The 26191-nt window shown below is 39.2% G+C and overlaps 1 protein-coding gene across 3 annotated transcripts in view; it reads right to left on the bottom strand.

Annotated features, from left to right (window-relative positions):
• Positions 1-26191, bottom strand: part of LOC117812413 (MICOS complex subunit mic25a-like) — a 94029-nt gene that overhangs the window by 16547 nt on the left and 51291 nt on the right. For 2 of the 3 annotated variants that reach the window (XR_004631205.1, XR_004631206.1), the window contains one exon: positions 24632-24662. Coding sequence is in view for 1 of the 3 variants with exons in the window: in XM_034683159.1 (XP_034539050.1) it covers positions 7096-7231; positions 24592-24662 (207 nt within the window). In the remaining 2 variants the exon portion in view is untranslated. Of the gene's footprint in view, positions 1-7095; positions 7232-24591; positions 24663-26191 lie in introns of those variants that run through there. The other variant, XM_034683159.1, reaches the window with a different exon arrangement.

Here is a 26191-nt window from a genome sequence, read left to right as displayed (position 1 = left end):
CTAATGAATCATGCTGACTGAACAAAACTAAAGTAAATTCAATCCATCCATCATCTTGACCGCTTATCCCGTTCGGGGTTACGGGGAGCTGACACACACCTACGGGCAATTTAGAGAGACCAACTAACCTGGTGAGCATGTTTTTATACTGTGCGAGGAAGCCAGAGTACCCAGAGAAAACCCACGCATGCACAAGGAGAACATGCAACTCCACACAGAAAGGCACCTGACTCAAACCCGGAACCTTCTAACTTTGAGGCAACAGCGCTACCCACTGCACCAGTATGCAGCCTGTATTTACAATCATCAGAAATGAGTTGAACTGTGAGACAAACCTTTTTATCATGTGAAAATAAAATCTAAAATAGTAATTTTTGAGAAAATAAGACATTTTTGACATATCAAGAATTTTTACATTTAGCAATTTAAAGGTGCCAACTTAGTTTACCCCCAGTTGGTGTCAAGTTTGGGAAAAGACCACAAAACAGACCGGGTTTGTTGGAATAGAACTCTATTCCCCAGAGAAGGCAAACAATGACAAACAAAAAATATGGATCTTGACTTGGTAGCCTTTAAAATAAGTGCTTACTGATTGAGACATTTCTCCACCATAGATGTTGCACGTTACTGCCACTTCTGCTCTTTTTCATTCTTTTTTAGGAACACATTATGTATTGATTGCCGTCGGGACATGAAGATCATTTTAACCAGTATAACAAAAAGTGTATATAAATCTGACTACCAACCCCAGCTTTAAATTACTTACATTTAAACAAACCCTTTTACAGCATTCACAGGCTTCTCTTAAAGAGGAAGGTAATACCTCCAATTATTAACAGTCCCAAGGCTAACATATTGTTTCCCCCAGGTGTCTAGTGAATATTATATTTCATAATGTAATATGATCCAGTGCTCTCTCTTGTGACTAAATCTGCTGTGCATAATACCGCCCTGTTGACCCTTAACCACCTGCAGCAATACTCAAACTTTTCCCTTGTAAAACTTTTGGTTCAAGTCCTCGGCTCTGCCAAGCTGCTGGCTCTGTCAGATCCATTTATAGACAGGAACACTGGACAGCTGCCTGCGTGTCCACAGGGGTCTTGGGACTGCCCACTCATTTCTTTTCATTAAGGCTGACTGATCGGAAGCCTCCGGTGGCAGCTCTGCTCGTATCTGCTCTCTTTTTGACCCAGTCTCAGTCATTGTGGTACCATTCCAAGTTGTTGTTTGAGAAGCCGCATCTCACCCAGCATTGCTACATTCTCCCATAAAGTGTAAGACAAGGCTGATGGTTTTGGGGACAGCACTCTGAAAAAGACGATTTCCTCTGATGCAGGCCACAAAATGTTTACTAGTTTCACTCAGCCTCTTGGGCATGAATGAGAATATTTCAAACTTAGTTTTAAACAGAAGGAACTGAAAAACCATGGATTCTGACACTCTGCTTCTGAATAGAAAAATCTGAGACAGTTGTGTCAAACTGATAAACCCTAACGTTGGCCACAACTAGAGTTGGTTTCTTCTGCCTGCTTTTACTCATACTTTGGCCTGTGACACCTGGGGGCTATGGAGTAAAGCTAACACAACATTATGTCTGGTTAACCCAATACCAGGCTATCTATTGATTGGGGGACTTTGACAGGGCTGGTGCACAAAAAAGTTCAAAAGTAGAAAGGAAGTCTGGAATCAGATCTTCCACAAGCGTTCAGAAGTGGCCTGAGCTACCATCGATTCACCTCGAAGCAGTTAGATGTTATAGCATTCACTTCTTTATTGGCGAGATGCTATCTTTTTTTTTCACTGGAAGTCCACCAAAGCTACTTCCAGCACGCAATGGCTCAAGGATGTCATGTCTTTTCTAAAACTTGAGAAGATAAGATACTCACTAAGAGGCAACTCTGGAAAGTTTATTGATAGGTGGCAATCCTTTCTATCCTTCTTCAAAACTTCTTTTTTAATACAAGTTTGTATTTACTTTTGATTCTTAATTCATTGTATTATATTTAGTTGTATTGCTATATTACCATTATAACTGTTATTAACATATACTATAATACTATATATAGATATGTTTTGTTTCTGTTTTTTTCTCTATGCTCACTGAAAAATTGAAAAAAGGAAATTATGGATTGTTTTATTATTATTTTTGAACTTCAATACTTGGGATGCATAGTATTTCGTTGTAATAGTCACTCACTATACATGTCTTTGCTTTTGTGACTTCCGGTGTTAATCTGTCATTGTAAATTTAGCATTTTTTCTCAGTAAAAATATATATACATAAAAAAGAAGTGGCCTGAGAGAGAAGCGAAGGATTAAAGCTGGTGCACAGGAAAATTGTGCTAGAAACAACTTTCAGAAGAAACAGAGCAAATCTTGGCACAAACAGGTTTTTAAGGAAAAGCAGCACAAAATCTTAACAACAAATTAATAATTCATGCTAGGAAAGAACAGAAGCATGCTCTTGATTATGATAGGGAAATACTCTATTAGATTTATTGTCACTAATCTCAGAGGGCATCTGAGATGAGATTCTCTGAAGGTGTAAGTCACAGGACACCTGTTGGCCTGGCTGCTTATGTGTATATATTGGATGAAAGTCTGAATATATGGAATGAAAGTCTGAATAAATGGAATGAAAGTCTGAGTACATTGAATGAAGTCTGAATATATTGAATGAAGTCTGAATATATTGAATAAAAGTCTGAATATATTGGATGAAAGTCTGAATATATAGAATGAAGGTCTGAATTTATGGAATGAAAGTCTGAATTTATGGAATGAAAGTCTGAATTTATGGAATGAAAGTCTGAATATATGGAATGAAAGTCTGAATATATTGAATGAAGTCTGAATATATGGAATGAAAGTCTGAATATATTGGATGAAAGTCTGAATATATTGGATGAAAGTCTGAATATATGGAATGAAAGTCTGAATATATGGAATGAAAGTCTGAATATATGGAATGAAAGTCTGAATATATTGAATGAAGTCTGAATATATGGAATGAAAGTCTGAATATATTGGATGAAAGTCTGAATATATTGGATGAAAGTCTGAATATATGGAATGAAAGTCTGAATATATATATATAATATATATAAATAATATATATATATAATGCCTGTTTGTTCATATGTAATTTGATAATTTGATATATGATTATGAACAGACCAAATGTCATTTGTTTACACCTATTGTGTCCACTGAGGGCTGTAAACTAACTCAGTTTAGTCAATGAACCTTGCATCGCCTGCCACTGCTGCAACTGCTGACCATGTTGATAAGTGAGGCAAAATGTCCCAACTCTTCCCCATTGTTTTCAGACAACCAGCATACATCTGTTCCTTTCACCTCAAACAGTATCTTTCTCTCACATCACTCCCTCCGCGCCCCCCCCCCCCACTTTCAGCGCTCCCTCGCCTCCCAGGTTGAAAGAGTCTAAACTGGATCAACACCTCTTTTGTCTCCATCTCATATTCCTCTGTGTTTCTTCTAACTCTACTACTGTCTCTGCCCCCATCTGCCTACTCTCATTGCACCATATGTGACCCTGTCTAATCCATGCCGCTAGTGTAAAAGATGCTCTATCGCATGATACGGAACCTGGTATAATATGGATGAAAATACTTACTGCAGCTATAGCTATAAGTGAAGCCAGGCAGAACCAATTGGAGAGAGGTTTCAACTCCTAAACTACAGCAGAGTGAATCGCTGGCCAATGTTCTGGAGCGGTTATTATGCTGCTCCATATTTCAGACATTTATAAAGCTACAGTGTTGAATATTCACACCAAATGTAGCCAAAGTTAAATCAGTATGTGGACGAATGTCCAAATAATCCCACAGTCTTTTGAGCCCAGTCTTCAGGCTGCTCTTAATGGTTGAAAATTGTTCTTAATACACTGGAGATTTCGTGACATCACAAAGAAATAGAAACAAATGGACAGATGGGAAAAAGGTCAGAGTAAAGAACTAAATACATGTCAAATAAATATTTCTCTAATATCCTTTCGGTCATAGCATGCTAGTTCTTGTGCTAATTTCTGTTAAAGTGTTCATTTTTGGGAGAAGTTTACTTCTTATTAGTAATTTGATGCTAAAAAGATACATGAGGATTGACAGCTCTGTTGACAAATGAAGGCTCCTGCAGGGTTCTTTAATGTATTAGCAGATTACAGAGTGAAGAGAGAAAAAGATACCAACACTAACAAAAGAGTCTTTTAACTTCCAACAGCCACAGGTGTCTGCTTCATACCGACAATATCTGCTCCTACTGTATGCCGAGAAGACAATTCCTCAGCTCCACCAGCCGGGTTGCTTCTGGCTCCAAAATAAGAAGTGCAATATGTGATAACCCCTAATGGCGGCATTTTGTCTTCAATTTTTTTTTACAATGGGAGGAGATCATAGACTGTATAAAATATGGACGTAGTATCTGTGACGTCACCCATCTGTTTCTGAAGCGCTGTTTTGAGGCCAATCGTTGACGGCAGCCATTTAGCTGCTGCCAGGCGATTGTGACGTAAAGAGGCGGGCTTTGAGCCTCCTAGCCAACAGCTACAGTGTTCCCGCATTCAGCTGTGCCTCTCATTGGAAGACTCGTAATCTCAATATCTTCGAAATTGCCACATTAGAAAAAAATTCACCCCTCTCACAGTGTGTGCCGATTCAGAAATGAGCTATCCAGACTACACTCGTCTTTTGTACCAGGCTGTAAACATGTTTATTTCTGCTGTAAAGATCGTCTTCTTCCCATTCATGTGTATGTGACTTCTGGTACTTCCGGAGCCAGCTTCAAGCGGATTCTCTATGAACTGCAGTTTTTTGCACTTTCACATTGGACTCATATTTTAGACTGGAGGTTGCCGCTTGGAGGAGATGGAGGTGCATCATCCATATTCAGATTCAGTCAGTGATTTCACAGACACCAGGTTGGGATGACCAGAGAGATTTTGAATTATAAATCATGCATAATTACTACGAAGGTTTCACAGTGGCCACTATCTCGATGAAGTAAAATTGGCACCATTCTGCCTATTTGACTGTTTAAAAACTCTATTAGGCTTCTAATTGGGCCTGCCAAGGAATCTGTGTTCAACAGAGACAGCAGTGGGTCTGAAAGCAGGCTGTGTTTGCAAATGAACATGGAAAGGATGGCAGCCGACCTGTTAGTTATTCCTAACCAAGAGCTAAAAATGTTTCATGACTAGCAGTGTAGATCAGAACTAATGCACTGGGTAATGTGAAGAAAGTGTGCAGCGAAGGGCAGTGGAAGAAGCTTTCATATAGTAAGAGGGATGCATTGAGGATGAAAACTAGATGAGAAGAGATGAATCAACAATGACAGCAGCCTGAAAGATCCAAGGATGAGCAGACAGTATGTACAGAAAATAGACAGATCTAAGAGAAACAAGTAAGACAGAATATGGGATGGATTATTGGCTGTGGGTAGGTGAATAGGACTTTTAAATTTGAGGAATTTTACATTTACACATGTATATCTTAGATCTCTGAACATTTATAAGGGTATTCAAGTTTTAACTTGTGATAGAGCATTCTTCAGAAGTCTAAAAGGTCAACCTGGAATTCCAAACGACTTCAAAAGAGCAGCACAGGTCGCTCATGAAAAGCAGGATTTTATCTCTGTAGGATTATCCCAATAAAGAAAGGTTAGACTTAGAGGATTTCAGTGATAAAATTTTTCAGATCAAGATTGTTTCTGTCTGAAAGTAAGAAAGCAACTTACAGTTATATTAAATTCAGGAAAGAGAGAGTACCACTCAGTGGTTTTGTATGCTGTGCCACGAAAACATCGGCTAAATCTGCCTTTTTTTCAACCAGCTACAAGTGAAGAAGTTTTTTATTCTCTTTAGAGGACATTATAGGGTTTGGTCTGTTCTAGTTTTCAGAGCATCATGTTCACTCAGAGAGGGAAGGCTGTAGCGTTGATTCTTTCTTTTTTGTTCACCCGCCCTTTCACTCTCTCTGTTTATCTCTTCTGTGTCTTCTCTTTCTTTCTTTGAATCTCATTCACTTTTACCTTTTCAATGATATGCCTGATTGAACCTGAATTAAACACTTGCTAGCTTGCTTTTTCTCTACACTTCTCTACTATTTATACAACAAATGCACACAAAAACAATTAACAAACCAACTCACGTACAAACACATATATGCTATTTTCTCCCCAAAGAGCCCCATCCCGCTGGCAAATGGATCTTTTGAACCAGTTTAAAAAGACTGATTGCTTTTATTGTGAGCCTTTGCTTTGCTGTTATCGACTGTTTAAACTGCCAAACTCACCAATTGTTGATTTGTGCCTTTTATCTGCTTTGGAGCCATATCAGTGCGTTCTGTCACGATAATAATGTGCAAATTGCCCCATTCATTATTGTTTTTTGATGGAGAAATTGGGTAAAATAAGCACTTTGTAGATAAGCGTAGGGTCTGAACACTATTTGCAAAAGCATCAGCAGCACGCAGAATGCATTTCAAAGAGATGACTGCCAAAACTGATTTTAATACACTAATAACAGTGTAATCTTCCTATCAGAAAGTTCCAAAACACAGAGCACGCCTGGTGACTTATAAATCGCTGGATACGCACGTCTCATTGATTAAGCTTTGCATTTGAAGTGTCACAGAAACCAACTTGCAGATTACAATTGATTTTGTGCAAGGATTGAAAGGATTATTTGTCCCTTCACCTTTTTGTTCCACTGTCAGTGTCACTGTCAAGTTTCCTGCAGGTCTCACTAATTAGCTGCTATCCTGCTGTCTTCTTTAAAAACTGGAAGCATATTAAAAAAATATGTTTAAAAGAAAGGGAACTCCTCCAAATACTCTGGCCAAGTGTGTTTCTCAAAGGGAAAGAGCAAGGAGGGAGAGCTAAAAAAAAGTAAATACCAGTGGGATTGAGACAGTAAGTAAAAATATGTTGTTACATGTTTCATACAAACGTTTTACATGATTAAACAAACTAATACACCCACACAAACAAGCCTTCACTCCAATATCCAATCAAAAAAAACCTTGTCCTTATACTCTTATCCTCCCCTTTACCCACATAGAGTTTGCAGCCCTCGCCTACCTTCTTGGCTTGCTGGACGCAGATCATGTACTGTTTGGCCAGGCTGGAGCAGAGCAGGGTCTGCTGAGGATTTTCTCTGTAGCACTGCAGCACCTTGGCCTGTAGCTCAGTGCACACAGACACAGTCTGCCGAGGTCTGTGCAGGAAAAGAGGGGAGAGAGGAGGGTCAGCATGATTAAAACACACGCCACTGCCAACTGAGAATGTCTTCACTTTCTCTCTGTGCTCAAATCTCTTGGCAGCAATTATCAGTTCATTAGAGTGCCTCCTTTGACGGAGCTTCTCCTGTACAGAATCCTGAAACAAAGGTTTTACTCCCACTAGCCACAGATTTAGTAATGATTGTTCGGTGTGTTATCAAGAAAATCAACAAGAAATGGCTGATTAATATGTATTATCCACAGTAGTTTCACCAGCATGTATTTAGTAATAACTCTTCTCTTGCTTTTTTGTTATAATATAAGATAAAATAGCCAAAAAACAAGAAACGACATAAATAAGAATATAAACATTTTTGGGGAACATCTTTTATCTTTGTTGTTGACACCAATGACTGTTGCTCTGACGGAGAGAGGATTCTAATCTGTGAAAAGCTGGTGTAGATGATGCCGATGTTCTACTGCTCATGTATGACTTGTAAATATAGCACTCTGGAAACCTGGCATTGAGTGGTCAATGTGAAGTTCTGTTGAATAGAAAATCCCTATCCTGTTGTCTTTAACTTTCTGCCGTTCGCAGTTGTGGATGTCTAGCAGAAACAAACCTCCTTGAGAATAAAAGGATAAAGAAACTGGTCTTTTGAATGGCAAGTTCAGCTTCAGAGCTCTGCCAGATGGTTCTCTCCACAAGACCAAGGTTATTCGTATTCACTTTTGATTTGAACTGAGTTTCTGTCAGAGTACATCACGAATACCACCTGCTAGCCACACTCACAGCTGATGTATCAAAGTTGTCCCGGTTTTTTACCCTCAAAAACGACTTTCTATATAAATTATTTTGGGCACATCAACAACCACTCTCTTCTTCTTCGTCTTCCAAATGGTGCATTTCCGGCAGCCACCAACTGAATACGAAATTACCCAAACTAGTTTGTCTGTTCCGTGCTACTGTACAAACATGGCAGTGCAAGCTGACGGCTTCCTTCAAATTAACAAAAACAAAAAGATTTTTATATTCATGTTATTACACACTAACTTTAATATACTTATGAATATTAAATTCCATTACTAAGTCTGTTTTGATCAAATCAACTGTATATTAAACACTGCACCTTTGAGCTATGCACTTTAGATAACTGTTACTAATTCCTCCTTCAAATTTATTTGAAGAAAGCCCGTTAAAAAAAAAATCTGGATGAATTTTTTTTTTTCTTTTACAGTCATAACTTTCCTTTGATTACATAATGCTAAATACTTGCAACTTAACTGTTTGATTGAACATAGCTCTTCTATGTAAATTAATCCCCAAAATATACCTAAACCAACTAAATAAATATATAAATTCCAACACAGATTGCCAAATTAAAATTTCTATAAACTCAGGTTTTCACAAGGGATGTGCACGGTCAATTGATTAAATGATTCAACCTTTGCTAGTCGACCCCATAATTACTAGCCGGTTATACAAATTATTAATTTTGGTATCAATGCAGGCCCACTATGCGGACAGCCAGGAAGCTGGAGCGGGAGTTAAAGACGCTCCGTTTTCAACAGTTGTTCTAACAACAATTACCACAGACACATTGGCTGAAAGTCACCAATTAACAAGGTAACTTGTTAAAGCAAAACAACAATTGGAACGTTGCTATCTCTGTGTGCTGGCAACATCTATGCTGGCTGAGAGGAGTTTGTTCAGCTGCTGAACTTCCAGTCAATAGACTTAAGTCTCGACTTTTACCAGAGCATGTTGACTTGTTGTTTTCACTGAACAGAAATGTTTCCTCAGTCAATCAGGTACACAAGGTGTGGGAGTGCTGTGTGCTGGCTGGTAAATACAGAGTGATAAAAGCATGATGTTGTTTAAAATTTTCAAAATGTTCATCAAGGCCTAACTGTATACTGTTGGTCTATTATTGGGAGTTTTTCTGATGACCTATCGGGATTTTTTGTTGTGTATTTTAGTATTTACTAGGGATGCTCGATATTGGTTTTTCTGCCGATATTCCGATATTCCCCAACTCTTAATTTCCGATACGGATATATTCAGACTTTTTACACCAAAACAGTTTGGTAACGACATAATATATCTCCTATTGTGGAATTAACACATTATGCCTAATTGTATTGTTATGCAAATATACACACTATTTGTGCAAAATAAGAGAACAACTTCAACTTAAGTTATGGAAAAAAGTGCCAATATGGCACTGCCATATTTATTAGTTTTTACAGATTTTAGAGAGAAACATTTTGCCTCAAACAACACAACAATATCAAAACAAGGAAGATGCATATCTTCAGTCCAGAGTAGTGAACAAACGTAGTCCTCCTTTATTCCAAGTTCAGTGAATGAGGAAATGGCCATAACTTGGCAAATAATACAATCCTTAAATTATTAACTGGGCTCCTTCGCTCTGCTCTCTCAAAATAGTGCAAATAAAAACAAGAAAGAGTCTTCTTGAGATGGGAGATCAAATTTGATGTATTAAAGGAAGACGCCTTGTTTCCTCCTCGCATAACCAACACTTTGCAATCATTGCAAATTGCAAATTTACGATTCATAGGTGACACTTGGAAATAGTTCCAAACCATGGACATCTCATGCACCGGGCGAGCAAGCTTGTTAGCCACTGTTAGCAACCCAAGAGTCTAATGTGTTGTTGTTGTTGTTATACGTCAGGCTCGGATTTGCTAAAGCCTACCGGTTATAACATCGGTTATAAAAACCTGATACCAATAATTCCCGATATTAGGTTTTTAAGTCAATATCTGCGGGCCGATAATATCGCCCATCCCTAGTATTAACCATGTTTTTTTTTTGTCATTTGCTGTGCCTTGTGTTTGTTAGACAAGTAGCAAGATGGCACACATTTCCATGCTGATCTATTAATTTGAAAGTGATTTAAACTTTTATTCAATAACTTACAGTCATTAATTTTGCATGTTGCAAAGAACCACACATTTTGTCAAAATTTGAAATGCTGTTATAGAAAAAGGTGATTTATGGTTTCAAATAGCAGTTCAAATAGCTACACATAATATGGTTTGGGCAGTGTCTTGCTGTGTTAAACCAATTGAGCTTAGTTTTGACAGTATTTTCTCAATTTTAGACTTGTCAGCTAACTGGAATTTCAATTTCAATTTAATCGACTCAGAAACTAGTCGCTTAATAACATTTCTAGGTTGCACAAACTAAAACAAAAAATAGGTACAAGGGGCTAAATTTCAATGTCCCCTCCATTAAAGCAGCAAAAACAATTTCTGTATTGTGTCAATAAATCATAAAGGTTATTTTTATAATTTTTCTTCAAGAAAAGAAAAATGTTGTTGGGTTTGAGATTGTTTACGGTTTGTTTCAGTAGCAAATCGAGAAGCAAAGACAGTTTCAAAGGCTTCCTGTTCAGTCTGTGCCGAAGGATGAATTATGCATCGACAAAGCAGCTTAAGAGTCAAAGTCAAACTTTCTCTTTTCTTTTATCTTCCTCACACATACAGTACATGTGTGTAGACAAAAGCACACAATTATATCCACACCCACAAACACATGCACATATGCACACACACAAACACACACACACACACACACACACACACACACACACACACACACACACACACACACACACACACACACGCACACACACACACACACACACTCATACATGGACAGGTAGCGAATGCTAATCCTACATGAGGGTAATCCTTGAGTGCTCTGTTGCTTGTAGTAATTTACCTGCTGTTGTGACAGAACTCGTAACTGGAAGGATTGGGATATGGATACATGCACGCACACGCACTATCATACACGCAACACACAACTTATCGTTCAAAGCACTGCTTCCTGTACACACTCTTATATGCACACTCAGTTGATGGGCAACAGAAAGAGGCAAAATAGAGTGAAGTAGAACAGAAAGAACAGAGGGAAATTATTTCATTACTGTAAAAATGTTGCTATGAGAAACATATTTTTCCGTTGGGGGTAAATAATACTGCTATTGTAATATTGTAGCATTTTTTATATTTTTGATATCACAAAGTGTTGCACTCAGATTTTTTCAGAAGCACTTTCTGAAAAGGAGCTCAGGTTTATCCGTCTGCTAGTATAATTAAAGTTGTAGCAGTCTACATACAGTACAAATCTATGAGATTAAAGTCATAGCAGGCTGAGGATCAGAAAAATTAGGCTTAGGTTATAATATCTTTGATCTGCAATCTTATACTCAAATGTATGGGCTACCAGAATGATCTTTGACATTGAAACACATTGGGCCTCATTTATCAATGTTGTGTGAAAACGGGTGCAGATCTGAGCACAGAATTGGTCTTAGGACAAGACACACGTGTGATTTATGAAACATTCGTATCTGACCAATCCCAGCGTACGAATGATCGGGTCTTGATAAATGTGGCGGCTGAAAACAATCGTCATTTAAACATCACGCGCCTAATTATCCACAGTTCAGCCGGGATCGCCCACAGAATTTCGAATTTCTTGTGCGCAATTATTCGCGAGGCAAACCAGAGTGTTACATTAATTATCAATAACTCTAAACATGGCGACAGGCTTTGATTTCATGTGAATGAATGTTCTTCGTTCTTAAATGGTCAGCTGCCACAAACAAGCATTCTGTTCAATAAAATAGTCAGGAGTAAAACAATCGTCTTCATGGTAAGTTCTGTCATCAATCACATCTTTCTAAAAACAAACCCAACCTATTTCAAACGCTAAAGTTTAATTCAGTTTCCTCCGGTGAATATACATATTTTTATTTTTCTGTTGAAATCACCAACAATATTTTCTATAGAGAGTTAACTGTGCACATGGGAGTGTTGATACCGAAAGCTTCATAGATTTTTAAAGTAAAACAATTAAGAAAACACACATTTGTTATAGGAAAAAATCAGCTGACAGCTTGCGTTGCTCAACGTAATTTCAACAGCATTTTTCAGGGCTCGATAGAGAGCGAAACGTAAAATACATTTTAGGTGTCACATCTAATTTATCAATCTAAATATTAATCTGTGATCCTCTGTATGTCAGTCTGATAATGCACTGTACTATACATGCTAATTCTCCGCCACAGACAGATTTGAGGGCCATTATATGTGTGATTCATGTCACAATTCAAGCAGAATCAAAAATGTATCCATAATGACTCCCTTACACTTTGTTTTTCAAATAATGTCTCAGACAGGCCCACCGGAAGAACAGAGACTTTGTCCATAGCAGACAATGGAGGGGACATATCATCACATCACATGATCTTATTGATCGACAGAGTTTGCTCCATTGTCACATAAATATCAAACATTTCTATATCCTCAAATTAAAGAGAGTATAAAATTACTGTTTTTATTTATTCTCTTTGTTTTGTTGTGTCATCTGCTGCTTCCAAAGTCAGCAGTTAATAATCCACAACTGAGATAGATTAAATGAATAAACCTCTGAGTAGAACAGGATCTGTCTATTCCTTCTGAGTAAAATCAGTCGAGACCCTTTCTGGACATCGTAAAGCTTTTCAATTTGGAAGGTACCTCATGATGATCTCTCACATTCAATATTAATCTGTGTACAACTCTGCACTTTAATAAAATGAAGAGAGAGAGGAGTAGACAGAATTAGTGTTTGGTTTAATAAAGACACGCATGACTTCATCTTACATGATGGGACATGCCTTTTTATTTTGTGAAGCTGACCACCCGACACTCACATATGCACTCATGCAAGTGCACAATCCAAAACACACACACACACACACACACACACACACACACACACACACACACTAGGCACACTAAGAAATGCCGTCATGCCATCCCTTAAAGCAATTACAGAATCAAACATCCTTCACATATGAATGAGCTCAATAGACTGCCTTCACTGAGAAATACACACTATGAGTTTGTGTGAGATCTGCTTTGAAATGCACTGCACCTGTGTGTGTGTGTGTGTGTGTGTGTGTGTGTGTGTGTGTGTGTGTGTGTGTGTGTGTGTGTGTGTGTGTGTGTGTGTGTGTGTGTGTAGGAGTGTAGGAGTGCAGTGGAGGGGAGAGCAACCAGGATTAAATAAATCACTGGTAGAGAGAATATTCATGAAAAGGAAAGTGAATGAGAGAGAGAGAGAAAGAACGTGACGGTGACATACTATATGACAAATAACCCTTTCTGGACCAACAGTAACCTATGGTAACCATCATAATTTACATTTTACCTCTGCTGTATAATGCAGGGTCAAGCCACAGCTAAATATAATTGTACTATGTGTAATGTTTGACTAACTGTCACTAAATTTCGGCGCTTACAAGGGTCTATCGGGGTTAATGTAATTCACATGATTATGATAAAAAGAGCAGACAGAGTTTAAGTCATGTTAAAGCAACCTATATACATTCGTATCAGGTGTGGGCTTCGTTCAGTTTTGACAAATATTCAATGATACAGGATACAGGAGTGGGGATTAAATGTCCTCTTTAAATTAAAAGGGACATTGTGCTCACGTTGGATTGGAAGAGGGGGATGTGCTGTGGTCAGCTCTGCAGAGAATTGGTTTTGCTGCACAGAAAAAGGAATGTTGTTGTTGCATTGGCCAGTTAAAAGCTCCCAGCAGTTTAAATCTGAGATTACAATAATTATGAGACTGCTTCATGTTTGACATTCCACTCCGCATTCTGATTCTGACTCTCTAAAAAGCAGGAGATAACAATAACAATAGCCCCTAGGTATTAACCAAAGCTCAAATTAAAAAAATAAATGAAAAAAAGAACTTTTTTTTTCAGTTCAACAAGAGAAACTTTCTGATAGCAGGAGTGTTTTAATAATGGAATCTGAAGCAGAAAATTGCCTCTGCTAATCTGCACCAACTGCTTCGGTTGCCTGAAATTAGAGGTGAGCTCTTATTAGAAAAACATTAGCTGCCCCAGCTAGTTTGATTGCTAACTTTTGCAGGGAAAAGAAGCAAAACAATACTCCAATGGTTTTCTGCCTGTGACGCTTTGCATAAATACGTGCAGAGTTGGTGAGGAGAGATTAGGCTGAAATCGTTAAAGTTTCTCATTATTTTTTGTCTCACCTTGGCAGTGAGGGGTTTTTATGAAGAGAGCTCAAGTTGTGCGCTGCTGCAAACTGTGACATTGGGGAATAAAGCAATAAGAAGAAAAAGGGAAAGATGGTAAAGGCGTAGCATTTTATTATTCTCTCTGTGTCAGAGTCAGTGTTGTTTGTGTTGGTGTGTGTATGTGGAGAGACAGTGTGTGTGTGTGTGTGTGTGTGTGTGTGTGTGTGTGTGTGTGTGTGTGTGTGTGTGTGTGTGCAGTTATTAATGTATGATGACAAGGATTTGGGCTCTTTTAAAGCAGCAGCAGCCATGGCACTGTACTTTTGGTTTTTAATATTACGCTGAGTGGCGGCAGAGAGAAGAGAGGATCAAAGATGTCATGGCTGGGGTGAGATCAAAAGGAATGACAGAGCATGCATCTTGCTTTGTTGGAGGCTTTGTAAAGCTTTTATGATACTGCCATAAGGAGAACTGTCACTACATTATATTTCAACGGGCAAAAATCTTACTTTCAGATTCAAAGAACTCTGAACTATGGTTTCAGTTCGGGTCTGTGTGAGGAGTGCTATAATCACTCTGGCAGTAATACGCTCTTATTCTACCTTTGCTAAGTATGAATAACACTTAAACCCTAAGCTCACGTTCCAATATGACAACACCCAAAAAACTTTGCTAAGTTTAATCTTCACTCCACCAAAACTCTTACAAAGTCCTCAGCTCAAATGGCAAATGCAATCAAAAACACCTACAAGATTCAAACTGCAGACAGACAGAACTCAGGCCCTATCTCCACAAGCTGACAGCTGAAGTGCTGAATGGAGATAGGAACGTAGGAGAACAATTCGCACTCTGTTAGCCCGGCTGATTGATCCCCACCAAACTCACTTTGTTGGAATATAAGAGAGAGATGGGAGGGGATAAGGAGAGTGTTTCATTAAAACAGGTGACATGCGGGAACAAGATAAGGGGCGTGTGTGCGCGAGTGTTTGCGTGTGACATCTCATCGCTGATAACTTTTCAATCAGGAGACCTCGCGGATGGACGACTCACTCCAGTCCTAGATGATGTGGGGTGCGACATGCTCTCTGGAGCGTGTAGCTGCTATCACCTTCCATCACTCGCCTTTTTTTTTTTTTAATCAACAACTTCAATTCCAGTTTTGTTTCATTTAATTTGTACAGCCTCTTAAAATAACTGCTCTTTCATTTAAAAAAAAAAGTCTAGCATTTAAATCCATATTACATAAGCAGTCCAATATGTGAGCACATTATCTCCTCATTATCCCTTACTCTGCCTCTCTTGTCAGACTCTGTATTAAATCTAATCTGCTACACGTTACACCTCTTTGCAAAACCTGTAGAAAAGGCCCCAAAGTTATGTTAAATCCTGTTTGGTTTCAGTTCTGTTTAAGTTATGCTTTCACTTTCAATGTGGGAGGGGCTTCCCCAGCTAGTGTTTGACTGTGAGTGAGTGAGGCCATGCGGTGATGAGAGCAGGTGCAGTGACAGACGAGTGATAAGAAGCTGGATGTGCGTGAATGAAAGAGTGAGTATTAATCTAAAGGATAATTGTAATAAGAGAGTTGATTTAATTTGATGTTGCACTGTGAACTTGCACTGAGCCACCGTTTAGAGTGTAGATGTTCTCCATGTGTTCATTTCGTAGATTTGCAGACTCTCTTGCTAAGCTAAGCTATAGCATAAAGAAGTGTGTTTATTGCTTTACTTATTTAAGACATATTTGTTGTCCCGTTTTCTTTGTAGAAAACCACACACCCACACACGAACGCGAAGTAAAGCCCAAATCAACCAACTTCCAACTCTCTGCGTTTTTCGTGCTCTCAGGCATTTGGCCTTAAGTGGTGTTCTGGCCGCCAACCCCTGTGTGAATCTGGTAATACTGCACGAACTAGTGTCCAGACGGAGTTATCAACATTATCTCCACTACAAAACCAGTTTCATGTATTCTACTGTATTACAAAAATGTTGCTTCTCCTGTTTTCTCTTTGTGCTTGTGATGCCATATTGGTGCCCATATAAAATCATACTACATGAAACTGCTGAAATTGTCTACAGTTATGTATTTTTCAATAAGATGTCTTCAGTGGTGGTTGCACTGGTAGCATAACATGTGAGACTGTGCAACATTACTCTAAAATCCAAGGGTTAGCTCCTAAATTGCCTCTCTCTCTTTACTGTGACAGTTGCACCAAAGTGCATTAAGGTAACTCAAGGTGTTCAGGCTAGGGGTGGGAATCAAAAAACGGATCCGACTTAGAACGGTTCCAATTGATCAATTCCATCGGAATTTTACACCTCAAATGTTATCGATTCTTCTTAATGATTCATTCCCCAGCACGACGTCACGTTGTCGCTGTACGTTGCATTACGTCACACACTCTGCAACGCAGAACTCCTAGGTGCAAATACCTCAAATATGCTGAAGCATTTGTCGACTCTACCTCGAAGCTTGGGGTTCGCGTCGGGCCTAAGTGGAGAAGGGGTCATGTGAACATGTTCGCGTCGGGGGGCGAACCCCCGCCTACCTCTCCCCTGACGGAGTCGGGACGCTTTCCCTCAGGCTCGAGGGGCAACATCCGAACTCACGCGGCCGAAAATGAAGCACCAAGAGCGGGTAAAATACTTCCCAATGACCCCCGGAGGAAAAGCGTTTTTCCTCTCCAAATTCAAAGTATTTTCCTCCAGGCTCAATGGGCCATGTCCGGACTCACACGGCCGAGAATGAGGTCAGCCTGTTGTTCAGTATGTACATCGTTAGGAGAATCGATAAGGAATTGGATTGATGATCAGAATCGACAATGGCATTGACATTGATAAAATCTTATCAATTCCCACCTCTAGTTCAGGCTAATCAAAATCAGCCTACAGACTATGTAGACCTGATCCAAAAAGTAGTTGAACTAATAATCAAGCAGCAAAAGTTAAAACATATAACAAGCAGGGATGTGCGTGTTTAGTTAACTAAACTTAGACTTATCAGTCAAAGTAATTATCTTATTTTTTTTCTACTGTAGGCGAGGAATGCTGGTCATATGTTACGTCACAGCACATCCATCCATTACTAGGTTGAGCTCCAGTTAGCTATTGCCATAATACTCTATTACCTGGATTTAAACAAGTGCAGACGGCATCTCATGGCGCGGCATGGTTCAGCTGTATTTTGATCTAGAAAATGGAGCTTCAGTTGAATGTAGGATATAACATATAACTACTCAACCAGCACAGCCTTGTGACTGTGAACCTCTGAGGAGGACCGAAAGGCTGGTGGTGCTAGTTTTGCAAACTAATTTGACATTGTTTACCCATAGACTAGAATAAATTGTACCCAATTTTGAGTGTTTTCTTACCTTTACACTAGTTTCTTGTCGGAATGAAATATCAGTTTACAACTTCATATTGAAGGTGAGACATTACAGGGGCCTAAAAAATGCGATTTGAACCCGCAATGTGAAAAGGGCTTATGTTTGTTTGTGGATTAGGTTTTGAATGCCAAGATCCAAGTAGACCTGTGAAGACTTCTTGGACTCAAACCAAACTCTATATTTTCAGTTATATCAAAGAGATTTGATCTAAATGTACTATGTATGACTCAGTGTTGTAGTCGAGTCCCCAAATCCGAGTTTGAGTCGAGTCCTCAGTCCTCTGTGATCGAGTCCGAGTCCGAGTCCAAGTCACCAGAGAAAAATACGAGTCCGAGTCCGAGTCGAGTCCTCATGACTTGAGTCCGAGTCCAAGTCGAGTCCGAGTCCAAGTCGAGTCCTCACCGATAATATTATATATTACAAGGAGGGCAGCCGTTTGAATCCAAATTATTGACTGTTAGACTGGCTGTGTGGACCTGGTCTGGCTGTGTGGGACCTTTTGGATGTGTAGGACACACATTTATTTAATTCACATTAGTGTTGGAGCTATTTCCATCATTTTATGCCATAAATATAAATTATTCTAATATATTCATAATCATTTTACTTTATGTCATTTATATGTTGTTGTTTGTATTAAGGGCAATGTCATGTGCATTATCATTATTTTATTTTAGTAAGCATTTTGAAAAACAGTCGGTATCAATATATAAGCCCGAGTCCTCCTCTCTATCACCCGGGTCCTTTTGCAGTCAATGCTCGAGTCCGACCCCAAGTCCGAGTCATCAGCGCTCGAGTCCAAGTCAAGTCACGAGTCATCAGCGCTCGAGTCCAAGTCCAAGTCACGAGTCCTGCAAAACGTGACTCGACTCGGACTCGAGTCCGAGTCCTGGACTCGAGTACTACAATACTGGTATGACTGTTCAACTCAACACCACATTGGTGATGTCTTGATTAAAATATGTGCAGAATGAAAGGCTTGTCTTTTCACCTTCTTTCAGTAACCACACGGACCAAATATAACCTGTCTGTGATTGTTATCTGAACAGGAGTGTCTGTGTGTAGGCGTATCTTTATACACTTTGTAGAGGCAGTCAAAGAGAGGAACACAGATGTACTAAGAGAGGCAGAGTGTGTAAGTTACTGCAGCCTTCTGTCTTAATGCTGAATCTTTGCTGGACTTCAGTGCAGACAGGTGTTGTCTCTAGTAATGACTCCTGCAGGAGCTCCTTACCTTTCTGTTTCTCTAATTGGACACGCTACCCACGCACAAAATAAAGTAGAAATAACAAACCCACATAAAAGTAGGATTTTAACAACAAACTGTCGGCTGTTACTTCATGGTGAATCCTCACAGACATCCACCCGAGGCTCACTTAGGTTCTGTCTTGGCAAACTCTTGGAGGGTAACAAGGTTTTTTAAGAGGATTAATGGATTTTTTGATCTTAAAGTAAGCTCTACTGCAATGTTGTGGGTCTCTAAGGTGAGTTATTTTGAGGAAATATGGGTCTGATACCCCAAGGTAAGGCTAATGGATGAACTAAGTTGGGAAAAGCAAGCAGAAAATGGCACTAGATAACATTTTACCACTCACTCTTGTGCCACTTGAGGATATTTTAGTGTGTGACCTGTCCAATGAAGGGAAAGAGAGGAAGTATTCCAAATGGCTTCGGTCTTGCTGCACTGCTATCACCGGAAAACTTATATCAGGTGTGAGATTTGCCTATGTCTTTAACTTTGATACGCAAAGGCTGACTCTGGAATCACAGCCATGAACCAGCTATAGAAGATGAAGGCTATGGCTTTCAATGCACAACTGTAAGTAGATTTTACAGTTTGTTCACCTTAAAAAAATCCAGATTTCTTACGCTGGTTAAATATATTTCACTTTTCAATCTTTAAAAATTCAAAGTGGAATCTCACACTTCAGCTGCTGGACAATCGTTTACAAATGCCTTGATAATTATCACTCAGTCACAACTTCTTCTTCTGTTATTTTTCATCACTATAAATCCACTGACTTAAAACCACTCTGTAGGAAAGCCACTGAGCAACATCTTCCACCAGTACTGAAGCTTTTTATCACCTTCTTTATCAAAGAATGATGTGCTCTGGCTGAGTGTGAACAGACAAATCTTAAGGAATTGTATTTTCTTACCACATTACAATGATGGCCCCGTGGCCACAGAAAAATGAATGGGGCTCCAGATTACACCTAAATATTCTTGTTAGGTACTGTGCCAGTAATTGCTGCTCTGTCATCCACTGGGTCAGCCTGCATTTCTATCTACATCTCGATCCCAATCCTGTCGTTGTGGTACAGCCTGTGTGTGAATAACGTGAGCCGTCAACTGCAGCCAACACCCAGCCAGTCTATAACAGTACTTAATGATGTCTCTGGTATAGGCAAAATCATGTAAAAACCATTACAACCACTGATATACGCTGTAATTTATTGTTTCCTTGTATCTCCATAGCAGCACCTTTTCATGGTGGGTCTCTGTTTCACAGTAAATAAATTGGTCACAGAGGATTCAATCTAGGTTACATCATTGGTACGAACCCATAAAGAAACAGATTTTCTTCTGATTTTGTCACGACTACAAGTCCAAAGTTTGAAGATACCAAACCATCATGATGTAGATTTGTGAAAAGTAAAAATAATCCAAACACAAGGGACAGTTCTGTTAGCTTTCTATCATCAGGATACTGAAACAATCAATACCTATTTTTTTATTCATCTGCCTTTAAGCTCTGTGTCTTATTTTTTCTCATACCCAAAAAAAAAATATGCAGAAAGAAGAAGACAGAAGCTCAGATAGAAGAAGCTGAGAACAATCAATGAAGGCACATGAAATAATAAAGAAATTAGATAAATGAATGAAAACATATTTAAATTAGACATTTAAACACAGAACTGGAGGCAGAGCTAGATACAAAAAGGGAAGAAGAAGACATCCATAAAGAGTTGGACAGTACTGCAGCCCATCCATTGCTCCCCCTCCCATCAGCAGTGGGTAAACAGAATAATTACTTGGTGGTCAGTGTAGTGTGAAATGACAGCGTGACCACAGCACAATGAAACGCTGCCCAAATGCAGACAGAACATGATGAGCACATGGCTGCCTGAATACAAAATGTGCCTGAATGTGGCACAGATAGAAAAGGATAGTTAAAGTTAATGTGTACACAAGAGTGTGTGTGCGCGAGTGTCTCTTTGTATGTGTGTGTAGGTGATTGTGTTTGGGTGTTTGTGTGTGAGTGTGTGTGTGTGTGTGTGTGTGTGTGTGTGTGTGTGTGTGCGTGCGTGCGTGCGTGAGTGCGTGCGTGCATGCGTGTGCTTGTGTGTTTATGCTCTTAGAAAATAAAGAGCTAAACATTGCAGTGGGGCAAAAATGCTCTTCTTTCAGCAAACTTGTGCTGAATTGATCTTCTAACCTCTTAAATCCAGCCCAGGACAATAGCAAATCCTTGCTAATGTAATTATTTGGGAGAAATGTTGGACTTAAATTGTTTGCTGTTAAACTCAATGGGCCAGGTGCATGAAGATAGCAGTGTTGTGGATGAGGTCACTGTGCACCATAAAATGCAAAGCTAGCAAAAAGACCAAGCCTCTTCTTTCCCTTTTTGCTATTTTAAAGAATGCACTAGACTGTTTGCAACTACACCATTCACTTCTAGTTGGTGTTTTTTTTTCTTTTATATGAACCTGAAGTTACAGAGAGAGTCGTGCAGTGAGTCTGTAGAGGGACTACAAAGCGGAGGTTGTCATGTCACGATACGTCACCCTGACTCATTCATTTTTAAGATTTTAATGTTTTAAGTCACTAAATGGTCTGGCACCTCAGTACATCTCTGACCTCAAACATTTCTACACCCCCTCCATAGCCCTGAGGTCTGCTGATCAGATGCGTCTCGTCATGCCAAAAAGCCGACAAAAGACGAGGGGTGACTGAGCTTTTTCAGTGGTAGCTCCTAAACTGTGGAATGAGCTACCCACCCAAGTCAAAATGGCCCCCGTCCTGGATGCTTTAAATCACGTCTTAAAACTCAGTTTTACTCCTTGGCTTTTAATACAGCATAAGAGTTTATGTTGGTCTCTGTTTGTCTTTTAATTTACTGTATTTTAAATGTTACTATTATTTATTTTTACTGTTTGTGTTTGTTGTGCAGCACTTTGGTAACCTTGTTGTTTTTAAAATGTGCTATATAAATAAAAATATATTGGATTGGATTAAGCTGAATCATGTAAAATAACACTAATCATGATGATGAGTTTGGAGAATTCCCATGTTTTTGGAAATTATGTGAGTGACATAGTAAAGAGCCTCTGTGGTGTAACCAGATCAACTAACCTTAACCTCATTATTTAATGAAAAGGTCTCAGACATATCAATACATGTGTAGTACCTGTATGCAAATTCATCAACCTAAATGTAATAATTAAACCAGTATTGCATAAAGTTTGTATCCGCCTCTACTTTCATACATGTACCACTGCTGCCAACAGAAGGCAAACAGGTGGTTACTGAATGACTTACCACTTTGACAGGGTTTGCCTCGGAGGTGTTTCATTTTAACTAACGTGAAAATTTTAGAGGCGCGCAGTAGGACATTAGAGGGAGTGCAGAAAAGCGAGGGCTGAATGTGTTAATGAAAACCAAAAGGTGAGGAATGAAAATGTGAGAATAACAGTTGAAAATAATAGACCTGAATTAATCAGCTATATTTCACCAGTTTCTGTTAACCACCGTCATGCACACAAGTAAAAGGGAAATGAATAGCTTTCTGTTGGAAGTGGATTCACAGAACCTTTCCCTCTTTCCAAAAAGGAGTGAAAATGGGTGTTACAGATGGGCGTAAATTGTCAGTGCCCACAAACTGTGGAAGTGTCAGTGTGGCAGCAGCTCTGTGTTGTATCGAACTGACACTTTTTAACAGCAGGTGAGGTCAGAACTATGCCACCCCAGAGGAGAAACTTCTGACTCATGAAATCCTGCCGTTTCTTTATTCATCCCAGCAGAATGGGCTATTTGAAAGGCCAAATTGGTGAAACTTTACTCTCCTTTTTACAAAGCTGTGAGCTGCAGCAAGACAAATAATACTAAGGGATAGGGTAGTTAGTTTCACAGAGCTGACAAAGTCCCACTAAAGGCGAATTTTGACCAAGAGTTCCGGGGTCTTTTAGCCCCCAGAACTACTTTCCCCGGAACTAAAAGGTTCCTGTGCCCCCATTGTTGTCTAATATTTTGAAATCTTAATAAAAAACTGAACTAGTATCCCAGGAACTCCCTCTGTGTTTCAATAACTGTGTAAACTCCACAAACACCGAAACATTCAACCGAAAGTTCCAGGACTTTTGAAAAGTACTACCCCCCAAGCAGGGGATTTTCAGGGGGGAGATTATCTACCCCTGAACTAAACTTAGACCCTGGTTCCTCAGGTCGAAACGCACAAAGTTCAGGGGTAAAGTCCCTAGTTCCGGGGTTAAGTTCCTGGGGTCAAAAAACACCTTAAGCAACAGCTATAATGCCTATGAAGATATACCTTCTATATCTGAAATCTAGGTCCCATTCAAAGCTTTGGTGCCCAACTAGCAGATTGGCTTCACACACAACAGCCATGTGTCTGAGCACTAAAAGGGACACAGTGAAATAAAGAACACAGACAAACGTGTTAAGTAATTAGCCCCCTTTTCTTTGCCATGCCATGGGAATTAAAATAGAGAGAGAGAGAGAGAGAGAGAGAGAGAGAGAGAGAGAGAGAGAGAGAGAGAGGGGGGGGGGGGGGGGGGGGGGGGGGGGGGGGGCAGATGCAATAGGCCAAACAATCAGTTGCTTTTGGATGTCTATTTGCTTTTAAAACTACATTTCATACAATGAATTAAAAGATGAGTTAAGATGAGTCAAATTAAATTCACTTACCGGACAATTAATATACTACTTTTAAAAAGTAGTGGGTCATTAAAATAAAAATAATACTTTATTTATATAGCGCTTTTAAATACAAGCAACAAAGTGCTTTACACTGGGCAATAAAAACAAGAAGAAGTGCAAAGCAAAATGAAGCGATTAAAGATGCAATGAAATAAAAGCTTAAAAACCCTACAAACTTATAAAACAGACCCTTAAAATCAGAGCTAAAATTAAATAAAATCACACAGTAAAAGCTTTCCTGTAAAAATGTGTCTTGAGTAATGACATAAAACACAGGACTGACTCTGCAAGTCTGATCTCCTCTGGCAGGCTGTTCCAGAGTGTAGGAGCCCTGACTGAAAACTCCCTGTCCCCTTTGGTTTTCAGTCGGGTCCTTGGAACAGAAAAATAATAGCACTTCCTTTTTCCCAGTATTGTTTTGGTTCACATTTTATAATGACATGACATGATTTAAACTTGTGGAATATTGTTAACATACTTGTTTCAGAAGACTTATTGTAAGTACTTAAACTCTCATGCTGTGACAAATGACAGTAAGATTTAAACTAACACTCAAATAGAGTCTGATAACTTTGTGTTACATTACTTGTCTAAATAAAATGTGAGATGATAATAGTTAATTATCACCCAGCCTCACCACTGGATGTGTAAAAAAAAGAAACGTTTGGACCGTCTCCATCATGTGATCATTCTGCAAGACAGAGCTAGTGTCTTCCTGCTGTAAACTCTGCAGAATGTTTTATTCTAAGCAGCATACTGTGCCTGCCTTTCATTTAGATTTGCAATGTTAGAGAGAGAAAAAAAACACCTTAACCTCAACTAATAGATTATTTTGAAATGAATTCAGAAAGTGCCTTAGCCTATGATAGGCTAGTAAAACGTAATACAGTGAGTGACTACGACTATACCAAATGGTTCCTTCCACAGAAAACAGTGTTGCAAAGCTCATTCAGAGTATTTACCGGATGTGAGCCTCAGCTTTAGTAGCAGCCTGGTTGTACTCTTCAGCCGTCTGCTCGTAGTTGTCAAGGTTCTGCAGACACAGAGACAGAAAGAGAGGAGGTAAAATGAGAATCAAATCAATACGTCTTTGTAAACCTTTTAATTCCAAGGGCGTAGGTTGTACTTTGGCATTGGTAGTGACACATGTTCTTCTAAACAATACATGTTCAGTTGCTGTAGTATCTAGTAAGATAATAAGTGATGTACGTGGTAATCTCCTGATGCCCATGCAGAGTCAGAAAGTTAATTCACTATTGATGTTCTTTTCAGTGATAGACACAGCTTGGAGAACACTTAAAAAAGCTGCTTACATGAACACAGGAATCCTGACTGCATACCCGATATGTCATTATTATGTCTGTTATAATAATTTGATTATACATCAGCATGTCAGCTTGTTGCTCCGTATTACTCCCAGGTCTATCAGGAGAGTATATGAATTCCACTGCAGTCTGGATTCTTAGACAACAGGGACTTAAGGGGGCAGCTATCATGCATTCAGAGAATTGGGTATCGTATTTTAATTTTCAGACCAAATTAGTGGAGGGGATTAATGGATGATAGTTGAATATGGACAGTTCTCTCGCATCCCTAAGCAATTTTACACTATTGTCTTGTTTACTTCTGAAGTAGGATGCACAGACGTATGCTACACAGAAACACAGAAAACACGTTCCCAGGCTTTTACTTCATTACATTTTCATATCACATCAATTCAAAAGACAGCTTAACAGCCTGCATTATCTACCAGAATTTAATTAATTAATTTAAGCCTCAATTCTGACTGAAATAAGCCAGTAACGATAAGCAAAAAAAGCACAAGGCACTACTGGAAATGTCACATTCGTTAAATTAGTGACCTTTGAATTTTGCAGTGCTGCTTACAAATCTGAATGCTGATAGCCGGTTGGTGCCCCACAATGTTTCATTTCATGCAAGAAAAAGTGGCATTTAAACGGCAATTACAACACAGATGGAGCTGTGCAAGGTTATAAACAACACCTCTCTATTGGAGTAATCAGCGGTCACAGTGTTAACTTCTTTGCAGCAGGTCAGAGCTGCAGACAAGGTGATCTACAGACAGGGATGAAAATATGAGTATGTAGTTGTGATTAATGTGCAGACTTCCCAGCCACACTGCTAAAAGCATGTTTCAAATGGTTAACAAAGTGAAATGAAAAATCACCTGACAGGCTTTGCATCACAACACATGAAACACAGATTGTCTAAACTGCCCAAAACACAAAGCGAATCTCTCTCGCCACCATCTCAAACACATTCTCTGCACAGTAATCACCATTTAAACCAATAACTGCAGTGCTCGCGCTTTTACTTAATTATTCCCTATATTCCCAATAGATGGGGTGATAGGAGAGGAAGATAATTGAAGTGACTGAGCGGAGAAAGAGATGGGATCAAACACAAACCTCCTCCACAATCCCTAGCCCTCTACTCCTACAGTGCCCCCCAGTCATTTTCATATCTCATTATTTCACTCTGATCCTCAGACATGCTTCTCCTGATCTGAATGTCTGGTGTTGGAAAAGACTCAAGTAATGT

This window comes from Notolabrus celidotus, chromosome 1 (genome assembly GCF_009762535.1).
Source record: "Notolabrus celidotus isolate fNotCel1 chromosome 1, fNotCel1.pri, whole genome shotgun sequence".
In the NCBI taxonomy this organism is placed as follows: Eukaryota; Metazoa; Chordata; class Actinopteri; order Labriformes; family Labridae; genus Notolabrus; species Notolabrus celidotus.
This window is presented reverse-complemented; position numbering and strand designations above follow the sequence as displayed.